This window comes from Chiloscyllium plagiosum, unplaced genomic scaffold (genome assembly GCF_037043375.1).
Source record: "Chiloscyllium plagiosum isolate Xiang-an unplaced genomic scaffold, Cpla_swu_hap1 HiC_scaffold_11, whole genome shotgun sequence".
Taxonomy (NCBI): Eukaryota; Metazoa; Chordata; class Chondrichthyes; order Orectolobiformes; family Hemiscylliidae; genus Chiloscyllium; species Chiloscyllium plagiosum.
In genome coordinates this window covers 26,063,832-26,078,440 of record NW_028270149.1, presented here as the reverse complement: position 1 = coordinate 26,078,440, position 14,609 = coordinate 26,063,832, and the positions used below count along the sequence as shown (strand labels likewise).

Genomic DNA, 14,609 nt, shown 5'->3' with positions numbered 1-14,609 from the left:
CAGTGTTGGACTGGGATGGACAAAGTTAAAAATCACACACCACCAGGTTATAGTCCAACAGGTTTATTTGGAAATACAAGCTTTCGGAGCACTGCTCCTTCATCAGGTAACTAGTGGAGTAGAATCATAAGACACATGTATCACATCAGTTATACGACATTATGGTCCAATATAGCGCATCACTTGTATGACACTATGATCATTTGCTATAAATCCTGTGTCCTATGATCCTACTCCACCAGCTACCTGATGAAGGAGCAGCACTCCGAAAGCTGGTACTTCCAAATAAACCTGTTGGACTACAACCTGGTGTTGTGTAATTTTTAATATTATTAGTACTCTAAGCATTGTTTCATAATTTATTTAGCTTTGGGATGTAGGCTTCAATGGCTAGGACAGCATTTTGTACACATTGCTAATTGCCCTGAAGAAGGTAGTGGCGAGCAGCCTTCTTGTACAGATGCAGTCCATTTGGTCTAGGTATCCCCACGATGTTGTTAGGGACGCAGCTGCATAGCTACTCAAGCTATAAATCTGTGGGCAGTTGTAAAGGAGGGATGCCAGGAACAATACTAGGCACCACTTCTTAGAATGAGAAACCAGCATAATGTGAACAACGTTGAGCTGCAGAAATCCTAAATACAAAAAACAGCAGGCAGAGCAAAGCATTTACACATTCAATGGGTCAGAAAAATTTTTTTTTATAGGACTACAATACTCAAGAATGGTTGTTGACAATCCGACATCTAATGGGAGGAGGAAGCCACCTGAATAACCCCATCCTCAACTAAATTGGAAGCCTGAACCGAAGTGCAAGAAGCAAGGCTGAAGTGTTTTCAAGTGTCTTCAGTAATAATTGCCAAATTGGTGATCTCATTTGGCTTCCTCCCAAGTTTCCAAAACCATAGATGCCAGTGTCTAACTAATTCAGTTTCAATGAAGTATTAAGAAATGCTTGGGTATTTTGGAGTAGAGCTGGTTAGCCCAATTGATTCAAGTGTGTTTCATAATGACAATGGTGCATGTCAAGGTCAAAAGGTATGGTGCTGGAAAAGCACAGCCGGTCAGGCAGCATCCGAGGAGTAGCAGAGTCGACATTTCAGGATAAGCTCTTTATCAGGAATGTGGGACCCCCAAGGGGGCTGAGAGATAAATGGGAGGGGTTGTGACTGAGGGGTGAGGTAGCTAGGAATGTGATGGGTCGATGAAGGTGGGGGGGTGATGGTGATAGGTCAGAGTGGAGGGTGGAATGGTTGGTGGGAAGGAAGCTGGACAGGTAGGCCAGTTCAAGAGGGTGGTGCTGAGTTAGAGGGTTGGATCTGGGATAAGATATGGGGAGGGAGATGAGGAAACTGGTGAAGTCGGCATTGATTCAGTGTGGTTGGAGATTCCCAAGGTGCAAGATGAGGTGTTCTTCCTCCAGCCGTCGGGTGGTTAGTATTTGGCAGTGGAGGAGGCCCAGGACTTGCGTGCCCTTGGTGGAGTGAGAGGGGGAGTTGAAGTGAAGTCGCGGAGGGAATGCTGAAAGGGGTGGGGAGGGAAATATATCTGTGGTGGTGGGGTTTGATTGTAGGTGGTGGAAATGGCGGAGGATGATGCATGATATTCTAACTGTAGTTGGTGGAAATGGTGGAGGATGATTCTGACTGTAGGTGGCACCACCCCATGGATATATTTCCCTTCCCTCTCCACCCATTTCAGCATTCTGCAGAGACCATTCCCTCCACGATTTCCTTCTTTGGTCCACGCCCCACACCAACCCACCTTCCACTCCTGGCACTTCCCTCGCCACCGCAAGAGGTGTAAAACCTGCGCCCACATCTCACCCTCCACTTCCATCCAAGGCCCCAAAGGATCCTTTCACATCTGGCAGAGGTTTTCCTGCATCTGCAAACATTTACCTTATATACTATGTCCATTACCCTCAATGTGATCTCCTCTACATTGAGGAGACAGGACGCCAATTTGCGGAGCTTTTCAGAGAACATCTCTGGGACACACACACTAAACAACTCCACCGTCCTGTGGTCAATCACTTCAACTCCCCCTCTCACTCCTCCAAGGCGGTGGCTCCACCGCCAAATCCGAGCCACCCGACGACTGGAGGAAGAACACCTCATCTTCCACCTTGGGACCCTCCAACCACACTGAATCAATGTCAATTTCACCAGTTTCTTCATCTCTCCTTCCCTCACCTTATCTCAGATCCAACCTTCCAACTCAGCACCGCCCTCTTGAACTATCCTACCTGTCTATCTTCCTCCCACCCATCCGCTCCACCCTCCACTCCGACCTATCACCGTCACCCTTCACCTTTATCAACCTATCGCATCCCGAGCTACCTTCCCCCCAGCCCCATCCCCTCCTATTTATCTCTCAGCCATCTGGGACGCCCTCCCCCATTCCTGATGAAGAGCTTATGCTCGAAACATCAATTGTCCTGCTCCTCAGATGCTGCCTGACCGACTCTGCTTTTCCAGCACCACACTCTTTGACTCTGATCACCAGCATCTGCAGTCCTCACCTTCTCCTGGTGAATGTTCAACCCCCATAGCAGCTGAAATTGTTGTTCTATTTATCTTGTTGGGATATCATCAAGGTATCAATGAGCCATGATTAAAAATCCATGGACAATGAGGATACAACATGAAGAGAAGGAGAGAGTAGAAAGAGAGAGTATCCTAGAAACAGCAAAGACTATGTACCCTGTAATGCTGAAGACCTATGCACCACAATAGTCTGCTATTCCAATATAGTTATGATTCTGACAAATGGTAGCATTGTAGCAGATTGCCAAGGCATAATCTATCCACAAAAAAAAGAGTAAAGATACACCAACCAATTACTACTCTACCTCCTGCTAATCATCAGCAAAACATTGCAACAGTTTAGATAGTTACTAATCAACCTGTCCGAAGATGTCATTACATACCTCTGGAGCAGGTGGGACCTGGACTGGTTCTCCTAGGTCAGAGGTAGGGATACTATCATTGTGCCACAAGAGCCCCTGAATGGTGCCATCCTGAGATCCACTAATAATTTGATCATTAATGCTGATTTCAGGTTGCTGCAGAACCATTGGGGATCAGACTATGTCATAGGCTTGATTCAGGTGTGGACACCAACCAAAAGCCATGAACAAGGTAAAAGTAACTGTCTTCATAAATAAGGCAGTATTCAACTGAATATGTCACCAAGGAGCCCCATAAAAATTGAGATTGTTGGAATTCAAGATAATAAGCATTTAGTATTTAGAGTTATGCCTGTTTCAAATGTAGTTAGCTTTGGTGGTTGGAAGATAGTTTTTTCAGTCTTATGATAACAGAGTAGGCATTTTTCAAGAAAATGTTTACAGGCCAACTGTCTTCAGCTGCTACATTAATGACCTTCCCCATATCAGAATATCAGGATTGGGGTTGCTTGACCACAGTTATACTAATCACAATTTCTTTGATAATCTATCATTCCAAGACAATCTATAGTAATACATGAAACATCCAGGCTTGAACTGATGCCTCATGGGTAATAAGCTTAAACAACAGAAGACCCAATTATCAACCAATGACCTGCAGTCGCACCACCATCACCAAACTAGTTCCAGCAATATCCTAGGGAAGTGACTACCAACCAGAAACTTCACTGGACCAGCCACTTCAGGAGTGTAACTTGCAAGGGCATCCTACAAGCAATTGACATGCACCTTAGTTCATTAATGACACTCCTCTAACCCAAGTCAGAAATGTAGATGGAATATTCACTACGTGATTACATGGGTAATGGTACCCTCTGCGAGTGTAAAGTTTACCACACCACCCAGCTTTAAGAAGATCATGGGAGCACCAGCAATTCGGAGTTTCCTTCCGGTCAGTTGAGTTTGACCTAAATTATTCCCTTTATAGTGAAGGGTCATCAAACTTGGATTTCCCTACCTAATGCCCTTGTGGATGTACCATCACCATAAGGAATGAAGCAATTCAAGGGATGCTACACCATCACTGTTCCAAGACAATTAAGAATGGAGGATCAATGTAAATTTATCAAATTCACGTACATCCTGAGAACAAGATTTTAAAAAATGACAGCAAACATTACCAATTCTAACTAGAACCTAGGTTCTCTAGGCAAATATTAATGTGGAATTTCCCTGTTGGCAAAGAATGTATCTCCATTGAAAATACATAGAAATGCCATCTGAATAGTTTTTTCAGTTGTATGACTTGGAAACTATAAAATAGGGTAATCAGTTTTTGTATATGTCTGACATCTAGCTGACCAACAAAAATTAAACATTCTCTCAGGCACAACCATGCATTCCTCATGAGGTGCTGAGCCTGGGCATATCATCAGGCAAAGAGGAGCCAAGACCCGAGAGACCTCCCTGAAGCAAAACAAATCTGAGACAAATCAGGCAATATAATCTCAAAAAAAAACTAAGGGTTTATTTTTATTGGGCTTAGATCCTCATTCTCCTCAAAACAAACAGAATACTTAGCATTCAAGGGGAAAAAGGCGACAGCCAAAAAAAAAACTTTATTTTAAGTCTCCATATGAAAATTGAAAAGTATATAATCTTTATATTGTAGCAAGCATGAATAGAAAGACGGCCTATGCAACTATCCATGTCACTCTGAAGGAATACCAGGTTGAAGAGAAGATGGAGAGGTTATTTGATTGAAGTGTCTAAACATATGAAGGGATGGAACATAGCAAATATTTCAAAGACTCAGGAGGGTGTTCTGTAACAAGGGGCCATATACATAAACTGGATGAACCGTAAGGGTTTTGGAACAGAGAACAGGAGCAATCTTTTTCCACGGTGTGTTAAAATGGAATGAAACGTAAGAATCACAGAGTCCCTAAAGTGTGGAAACAGGCTATTCAGCCCAACAAGTCCACACCGACCCTCCAAACAGTACCCCACCTAGACCCATTCCCCTACCCTATTACTTTACATTTACCCGTGAATAATACACCTAACCCACATATCCCTGAACACCACGGGCAATCTAGCATGGCCAATTACCCTAATCTGCACATTTTTGGATTGTGGGAGGAAACATACAGGACAGACTCAATGGACTAGTTAAGCTTTTCTCTTATTGTATTTTGGATGGGGCTTGTTACTTTTAAGAAGAAACAAAGGGAGATTAAAGGAATACAGTTAAAGAGCAGGTAAATGCAACTATAAATACTGTTCCTTTGGGGGTGGGTGGAGGGAATAAGTTCCATCTTATAATATTGTGTATATTTGAGATCTCCTTATTTAAGGTGAGATTTACTTACATTGGAAGTAGCTCAGGGAGGGTTCACTGTGTTGAACCCTGGGACAAGGCAATTGTCTTAAAATGGAAGGATTGGGGCAGGTTGAGCCTATACTTATTGCAATTCGGTAAACTCTGCTGGTTGGAGATGTATGTTGAAGGTCAGTCATCTCAGCTCCAGAACGTCTCTATAGGAGGTCCTCAGGGTAGATTCCTAAGCCCATCAATAACCTTCCTTCCATGATAAGGTCAGAAATGAAATTAACATTGTTCATCGCCATTCATGACTCTGCAGATATCAAAGCACCCATGTTCAAATTCAACAAGATCTGGACAGTATCCAGGCTTAGGCTGACAAGCAGCAAGTAATATTCATGTCACGCAAATGTCAGGAAATGATCATTTTCAATAAGAGACAATCTAACCACTCCCCCTTGACATTCGATGGTGTTACTATCACTGAATCCTCCACTATCAATATCCTGGGGGTAACCATTGACCAGAAGCTCAACTGTACTTGCCACATTAACCCAGTGGCATCAAGAGTAGTTTGGAGGCTGGGTATACTACAGCAAGTAACCCATCTCCCGATTCTCCAAAGCCTGTTCACCATCTACAAGGCACAAAAGAGAAATGTGATGGAATATTCCCCACTTGCCTGAAAGTGTGCAGCTTCAACAACACTCAAAGCTTGACACTATCCAGGACAAAGCAGCCCACTTGACTGACACAACACCCAAAGCATCCACTTCCTCCACCAGTGATGCTCAGTAATAGCAGTGCGTACTATCTACAAGATACACTGCAGAAATTCACCAAAGATTTTCAGACAGCACCATCAAAACCCATAATCAATTCCAATAGAAGGGCAAGGGCAGTGAATACATGGGAACACCACCACCTTCATTTTTCCCTCCAAGTTACTCATCATCTGACCTGGAAATATATCACCGTTACTTCGCTGTCATTGGATCAAAATCCTGGAATTCCCTCCCTAAGGCATTGTGGGTCAATTCTACCACTCGTAGACTGCAGCAGTTCAAAAAGGCAGCTCACAACCACCTCTCAAGGATAACTAGGAATGGGCAATAACTGCTAGCCAGCGATACCTACATCCCACAACTGAAAAGAAAATCCTGGGAGCTACCATGTTTCTTATATATAAATGAAATCTCAGGTTCTTGTCTCCTTCCATACAGGAATAGCTGCCGTGAGACTCCAAATATTTCTGATGATAACTTTGTGAAACCATCAATCTGTCATAGAAAATAGATGAAGCACTTGCTTCTACCAAGGCCCCAGTGGATCAACCTGGAAGACCCTTGGAGGATATTCCCAGAAACTGTGTTACATCATTCATAAGGGCTGTAACCTTCATAACTAGACAAACAGGAGACATAATGGATGCAAAGTGAACAGGGAAATATACAGCAACTTCTGAGGATTGAGATGAAAATGAGGATCAGAACATTCTGATATGTCTGCAGGTCAGATGAGATCCATCCCAGGATACTAAGAGAGGCAAGGAAGGAGATCGCTGTGATCTTGCTTTGACAGAGATCTTTGAATCCCCATCAGCCGCAGGCAAAGTCCCAGAAGACTGGACAATGGCCAATGTTGTTCCTTTGTTTAAGAAGGGCAACAGGGATAATCCAGGAAATTATGAGTCTTACATCAGTGGTAAGGACATTATTAGAGAAGATACTCAGGGACAGGATTGGCTTGCTTTATTAGGAATAATCAGCATGGTTTTGTGTGGGGAAAGCCTTGCCTCATAAACTTGATTGAGTTTTTGAGGAAGTGATGAATTTGATTGATGAGGGTAGGGTAGTGATGTAATCTACATAGACTTTATTAAAGCATTTGACAAGGTCTCTCATGATGTGTTGGTCCAGAACATTAAGTCACACGGTGACTTAGTAAATTGGATACAAGATTGGTTTGGTCATAGAAGACAGAGGCTAGTTATGGAAGGGTGTTTTTCTGACTGGACGTCTATGACCAGTGATGTTCTGGAAGGATTAATGCTGGCACCCCTGTATTATGTAAGCGATTTGGATGACAATGTAGGTGTACTGATTAGTAAGTTTACACACAAAATGAAAATTGGTGGAGTTGTGAATAGTGAGGAAGGTTGTCAAAAGATACAACACGATTCATATCAGTTGAAAAGTTGGGCAGAGAAATAGCAGATGGAGATTGATCTGGATAAGTGTGAGTTGATGCATTTTTGGAGGTCAGATGCATAAGTTTACAGTGAATGTCAGGATCCTCTGGAGCATTGAAATACAGAGGGATCTTGGAGTTCAAGTCCAAAGATCCCTGAAAGTGGCAATACAGTGGAGAAGGAGGTAAAGCAGGTACATGGCGTTTACCATGGCCAATCCACCTCGCCTGCATATCTTTGGACCATGGGACAAAACCGGAGCATTCAGCGGACGCCCACACAGTCACACGGAGAACATGAAAATTCCACACAGTCATCCAAGGCTGGAATCCAACCCAAGTCCGTGACGCTGTGAGGCATCAGTGCTGATCACTGTACCACCATGCCACACTAGTCAAACACAGAGATAACTAGCCAGAGATAGCATGGTAATTTGATTTGATTTGATTTATTGTAGTCACATGTATCTAAGTACAGTGAAAAGTTTTGTTTTGCGAGCAGTACAGGGAGATCATAGCAAACAAAGACATAGGGTGTGTAGACAGAGGGAAGCTACAAGATTAAGGCTGCACAGGAGGTGCAGAGAGCAAGATCAACTTTAGCAATATCACCATTATTTGAAGTTAGAGATGTCAATTCAGCAGTCTATTAGCAGCATAATAATCTAATAATTATAACACTGATGTCCTGCTCCATTTTTCAATCCACTTTGATGATTGTCTTTGACAAACCTGCTGATCCTGTGTCTGTGCATTTTGACAGCATCATTAATGATCAAGAGTATGAGGTCTTCTGCCTGGGGTTGAGCAGATGCCTGATCTCTGGCAGTTCTCTGAAGGTCAGGGACCTAAGGCATTTCTTTCTTGGCTAGCTGCAAAGATTGCTGAGTGATGTGCTCACCAGATTAGATTCCTGAGTCTAATCTAGAAATAGAACCATCCCACTAGGGAAAAAGGCACTGAGCTGGTGGAGGCTGAGAGGAAATCCTTGCCAGTTCATTCTGCAAGAAGTCTTCCTTCTCAGACGTGGTGGTGGCTCTGGAGATCTCTGACACTGGCCTCTTGGTGGAGGTTCACTGGGTGCCACTAGTGCAAAACAGAAGAGAAGGAATAAGTTTAGTCAGAGGGATCAAAGCTGTTGCAAAGAGGAATGAGTTAGTGTTTTTGGTAATGGGAGGGCAGCAAGTCACAGTGAAAATTACTGAGTCGGTTAGCCTTGAAGGGCTCCTATCCCCACATTATGCTCACTCTCATCCAATCCAGGATTTCAAACTTTATGTCTGTCACCCACCTCGTCGCCACAAACCCCACCCTCAAAATCTTGGTCTTGGCTCTCTGAGCTCAGTTTTGATCTTATTTCTCTTGTAATGATGAAAGAATAGAACAGAGTAGCCTTTAATGTCACATAACTCAAATGAGTGCAGTGAAAAGTTTGTAAATGTTGTTGCTTTGGAGCCATCTTAGGTACTGGGTACCTAGGTACAGATACTTTACGTGTTGGTTACAGAATTGAAAGAGTGAAAGAAAGTCTGGCAAAGGAATACAAAGTTTTAAAAAGTACTCAAATTACTCAAAGTCCAGATTAAGAATAAAAAGTATCTTTAAAAAGTACTCAAATTATAGTCCTTTTCACTGAGTTAATGCATGTCAATCTTCACAACATCAGGCCTCGCCACCTCCACGTGCTGGGCTCCGGACTGTGACTCATCTCCAAGACTTGGATTGTCTTCCACCCCGGGCTCCAGGCTCCAGGCTTCGGCCCCTGACTTGCTTCCGGGACTTGTCTTCTAGGTTGGACTGGGCTCAGACTGCCTCCTGCTCCAGGCTCCATCCTGCAACTCGCCTCTAGGACTTGCCTCCCGCGCTGTTATGGTCTCCAACTCATCTCCCGCGTCAGCTGGACTGAGACTTGGATACACCTCCATTCTCCATTCCCTCCAGGTAAAACATGAGGTGGGGGTGGGGGTGAGCTGCAGAAAAAGTGAAGAAAAAAAGAAAGGAAAAGGAACCGGCAAAACAGATGAGATTTGCCACCATCTTGGAACCATAGGGCCAAAAGGAAGGATTGATTCTGATGCAAGAGGATGGGAGAGCAGTTAGTGAAGCGGAAGCTGGAGAAGAGATGAGCTGTCTCCAGTGGGAGAATAAAAAGTGCAAAAAGAAGGTAGGATTAGTAGTTTGGGAGAATGAGGTGGTTGAGCCATTTATGGACATGCTGTGCGCAATGAGAATTGACATCCATGAGTCTCGGTGAGATAGGTTGAGTGGTGGACCATTGAGTGTGAGATAAGAGGGAGAAGATGATGGCACCAGGTTCACTAGATTGATTCCAGATATAAGGAATTTGTCTTATGTCTTATACTGTCTGGAATTTAGTAGAATGAAAGGAAATCTAATTGAAGTATATAAGATGCTAAAAGGGATTGTCAAAGTAAATGTAAAAATGAATGTTCCTCATGTGGAGCAATCTGGAATGAGAGGTCATAGTTTTAAGATAAGGGCAGCAAACTGAAAATAGAAATAAGGAGAAATTGCTTCTCATAGAATCATGAATCTTCAGAAATCACGAGCCCATAGTTGGGACATTGAGTAAATTGAAGGAGGAGAAAGACATTTTTAATTAGTAACTTGTTGAAGGGTTATGGAAAGAAGCCAGGCAAGTGAAGTTGAGGCCAAGATGAGATCATCTGTGATGGTATCAATTAGCAATGCAGTGTCGAGGGTTAAATTGCCTACTCTTGCTCGTAGTTCTTATTTTCTTATGGAGCACTAAAGATCATGAAACATCTTCCTGCAGGGCTATCTTGCATTTCACCCAGGACACTGTGCTGACTCAGACTGCTATCTTGGTCCAAGGTGACCAGATTTGGTGGTATGGCCTCCTTTACTGGTCATCAGCGTGCAGCGTCCACCACTCCATCTGCCAGCACCTCCAAGTCCCTCTCAGTGAGCTGCAGAACTAACTGCCCCTTTCTGGGCCATTTCCTTGAAGTTGACAGTGGGGACCACCGTGGGAAGGACAGCTCCTGGCTTGCTGCATCTAAAATGCTTCTAGGGTTAATCATGGTGCCATTGGCAAACATGCCTTGCCTGCCAGGCAACTGCAAAAGACAGGCACTGCATAGTTAATGAGATGAAGAGCAGAAAATCGTGTAAGGAGTGTCACTGTAAGGCATAATAACCTGGGTCCATGATCTCACTTTCAAAAAAATACTTTGCCTGAAAATGGGAATATTCAGCTCTTTTTAAATGTTTTCTTTTTAAATGCCTGTTTTGACGGCATCTCTCCAACTTGTACCTGTTTCTTTAAGAGTTGGGAAGAAAGGAAAGGGAATAGTTTACTCTACGGTCTCCAGCCTCAACTGTCAGGGTATCACTTTCAAATGAAGCAGTGGGATTTTGTGGGAATCATGCTTCAAGAGTCAAGTGGGACATCTCCTCAGATTCACATACCTTACACCAGCTCCATCATTTAATAATGATGGATTATGTTTTGCTGAAAAGCTAAAGCTGGTAGGTTTTAATATTGCATTCAATTCTTGTGGTGAAACAGAAATCTGTGTGCAGTATTCCTTCATGTCTAATTAGGGATCACTTCTTGACAGAAGATGAATATCAAACATTTTCAGGGGAAAGCTGGGTTCCTGGAAGAAGTTTTTTAAAAATTGGAGAAAAAATGGTGATGGAAAATCTGAGCAAAAAGCTGATAAATGGGAACTAATAATGTTTTGACTGTGTCTATAGTTTATCTGAAGTCATGAAAAAGACTTTTTTTTTGTGGGATTCCTCAGACAGTACCCGTATGTGTTCTACAGTCTCCAGTAGAATAGTTACTTAAATCCAAGGATTAAAGATACATTTGTTTTGGCAAAAGAGCAAACAGAAATTCGAGACACAAATTTTAATCTTTATTTTATGCTCCATCAAAGAATGTTTGTGTCAATGACATTTTTTTACCCTCTTTTTTTAGGTTAGATTTCTGGTTTGCTTCTTTTTTTTGTAGATTTATATCCATAACAGTAATAATTTGCAGTTGTACATCTGTGTTTGCGGCCACACTGAGAATGTTTTCTGCTTTGGTTTCTCAATCTTTCAATCCGCAAGTGCTGATCTCACCCAAAAAGTATTGATGCAAACTCTTTTCTCTTGGTACTGAAGCACTTCTATTTAAAAAACCTGATCCATGTGAAAGTAAACGGATAAATTAGAAAAAAAAGGTCACTTTTGTTTTTAATGCAAGGGAAATTGATTCCTTAGCCACAGTGAAAATTAAAATATCTGTCTTCAGTTAAATCAACATCTTGTATTACAGAACAAAAATAGAATAATCTAGAAATAGGCAATAATTTTGTCAACAGGTAAAATAGAAAGAATACAGGAACATTTGGCATTTGCCTCTGCTGATGCATCGAAGATTGTATCTCAGAATCTTGTCAATTACTGATGCTGATCGAACTGCTGTATATTAAACAGTACCTGTTCTTTTACAAAATTCCAGGATTAACCGTTTTCTGATATGACCTTTTGGTGTCTGACTTATTCTTAACAACTACATGTCTAGGGCCAGATTGTTCAAAAATTGCATCCTGTCCCACAAGATTCAGAACTCATCTTTTCCACGCTCCACCCCAAATCCCCTCCTCCATAATACACAATTTTTTTTTATTCACTTGTGGGATATACTAGCTGGCCAGCATTTTTTTGCCTGTACCTAGTTGCCCTTGAGAAGGTGCTGGTGAGCTGCCTTCTTGAACCACTGCAGTCCACGTGCTGTACGTTGACCCACAATGTCCTTAGGGAGGGAATTCCAGGACCTCTGTGAACAATCATGAGCTGCGAATTAAGCTGTCATTGCGGCTCACACTATTTATGTGCAGACTGGGTCTGCTCTCAACCAGTCTGTAGCCTGCTTATGCTGGAAGAATTCCAACACTTAGGAGGTGCATGCAACATTCAGGGGAATACTTGACATGCCAAAAACATATGGGTCAAATACTAACATCTGACCCTGTGTGACAACATTCTGCACAGAGAAGATAGTCAGGCAATATTAAATTTATTTATTGCCGTGCAGAAAGCTGGGCTTCATGTGGAGAATATTATTCAACAGGGGAGAGCAATCCTCTGGTTTCTTACTAAGTAGCCATTCAGTATGACTGAGCCCAGATATTGAGGGTAGCATCTGTTCGGGCACTGAACGATGTGGACATTGGTGTGAAAACTGGGAAAATCATGTGAGATGACCAATGAGGAGCTTTTCAGTGTCAAGAGTAAAAAAGCCCAATTTTCCAAAGAGACAGGATTTATGCTAGTGAGCAGTGAGAGGTCTATTTACAGGTATTATAGCAGGCATTAACAACTCATTATTACCTAAACTCATCTCATGAATATTTCCAATTCCCTACTCTGTGAGCAGAAATTCCCGACATCAAAGTCAGTGATTTCCTGGAAACTCCACTTGCTCCGACGACCCTCCACCTTGGACACCAGGCACTTACATCTCAGGTACACTCCATTGGCAGTGATCATGCACACACCCCATATTGAGAAACCAAAAGAGAAATGCTGGAAAATCTCGGCAGGTCTGGCAGCATCTGTAAGAAGAGAAAAGAGCTGGCGTTTCAAGTCTAACTGACCCTTTGTCAAAGCTACTTGAGATGTTGGCACCAGGTATGCACCAGCCTCATCACATCACCAGGGAATATTTCCAATCTACATCTAAAATGGTTCTGAACATTAATGGTACACTTTTGGGGTGCTGCTGCCAGGACACTTTGTGTTCAGGAACAGGCACATATTCTATGAATTCAGCCAGGCTCCTTCTCAGAGCTTCTCACTTGCTCTCGTAATGCTCACTCACTTTGTCTCTTCTCGGATGCTCACAGTGTCTCTGTCACGTCTTGTCTTTTTGCACTTTGTGGTGTCAGCCAGAGCTTATTCAGAAACATGAGAGGTACGAGCAGGAGTAGGCCATTCGACCCATCTAGCCTGCTCCACCATTCATAATGATTATGGCCAATCATCGAGCTCAATACCCTAATCCTGCTGGCCCCCATACCCTTTCATCCCTTTAGCCACAAGAGTTAGTTCTACCTCCTTTTTGTAAACACATAATGGTTTGTCCTCAGCTACTTTCTAAGGTAGTGAATTCAAGACTCACCACTTTTAGGTAAAGATATTTCTTTTCATCTCAGTCCGAAACAGTATACCACTCATTCAATTATGACCCCCTCATTCTGGACTCTCCCACCATCAGGAACATCCTTCCTACATCTAACCTGTCTCAGGCTGTTCGAATTTTGTAAATTTCTATGAGGTCCCCCCCATTCTTCTAAACATCGATAAATACAATTATAACTGACTCAATCTCTCTACATACGTGAGCCATGCCATCCCAGGAAACAATCTGGTAAACCTTCGCTGCACTCTCTCCACAGCAAGAACATCCTTCCTCAGAGAAGGAGATCAAATCTGCACACAATATTTCAGGTGTGGCCTCACCAATGCCCTGTATAATTGCTGCACGCCATCCCTGAATATTTAGTACTTCTGTTTTGCCTTACTGCTCAGTGCAGACACAAAGCCAGGCAACTTGTCACGGTTATAGCAGTGAGTGTAATGGATATGTTATCATACCTCACTATGGATACATCAATCTCACACCCACACCATGTACCAGAAACTACGTGCATTATCACACTGCAGGTCCTTCAAAAGGCAATGTCTCAAAGGGAGTAGTCCTTGGTCAAGTCAAGGATTTCAGTCAGGGATTCTGGCATAGTAGGCCAAGGGCAGTCTTCAATATCAGTCCAGGACTTTGGGTACAGTCAATCGGTCATTTGGGGTGGTCAGTTTTAGAGGTCCATACCTCTAGTGGACGATGGTCAGCCCTGTGGGTCCAGTGTCATCAATCTGCTGGCTCATGGAAGTCACTTAGGGATCTGAACAGAGATCAGTCAGGGTCATGTGTTTAAGTTGGTTTTATCAGGGACCACAGCTATGGAGTGAAGTTGGTGAACTCAATTGTGGGGGAATGGAGAAAGCACATTGGAATGTAAAGAGAAAAGCAATTGTGAATGGCAGCAACTCAACATAGAAACATGGAGACAAAATGGAAATGGGTAATTCAGGAGGGAGAGCAATGGTCATTGGCAGTCAGCAACACTGGCTTTGATTGGGTAA

At 42.9% G+C, this 14,609-nt stretch overlaps 1 protein-coding gene across 1 annotated transcript in view; it reads right to left on the bottom strand.

Moving 5' to 3' along the window:
* Positions 1 to 7,865: 7,865 nt before the first annotated feature.
* The window catches only part of LOC122557359 (uncharacterized), a 45,778-nt gene continuing 39,034 nt past the window's right edge, over positions 7,866 to 14,609 (bottom strand). Inside the window, exon 5 of the mRNA XM_087991916.1 lies at positions 7,866 to 8,513. Within this exon, the coding sequence (XP_087848042.1) occupies positions 8,448 to 8,513 (66 nt within the window). The 3' untranslated portion in view covers positions 7,866 to 8,447. The remainder of the gene's footprint in view (positions 8,514 to 14,609) is intronic.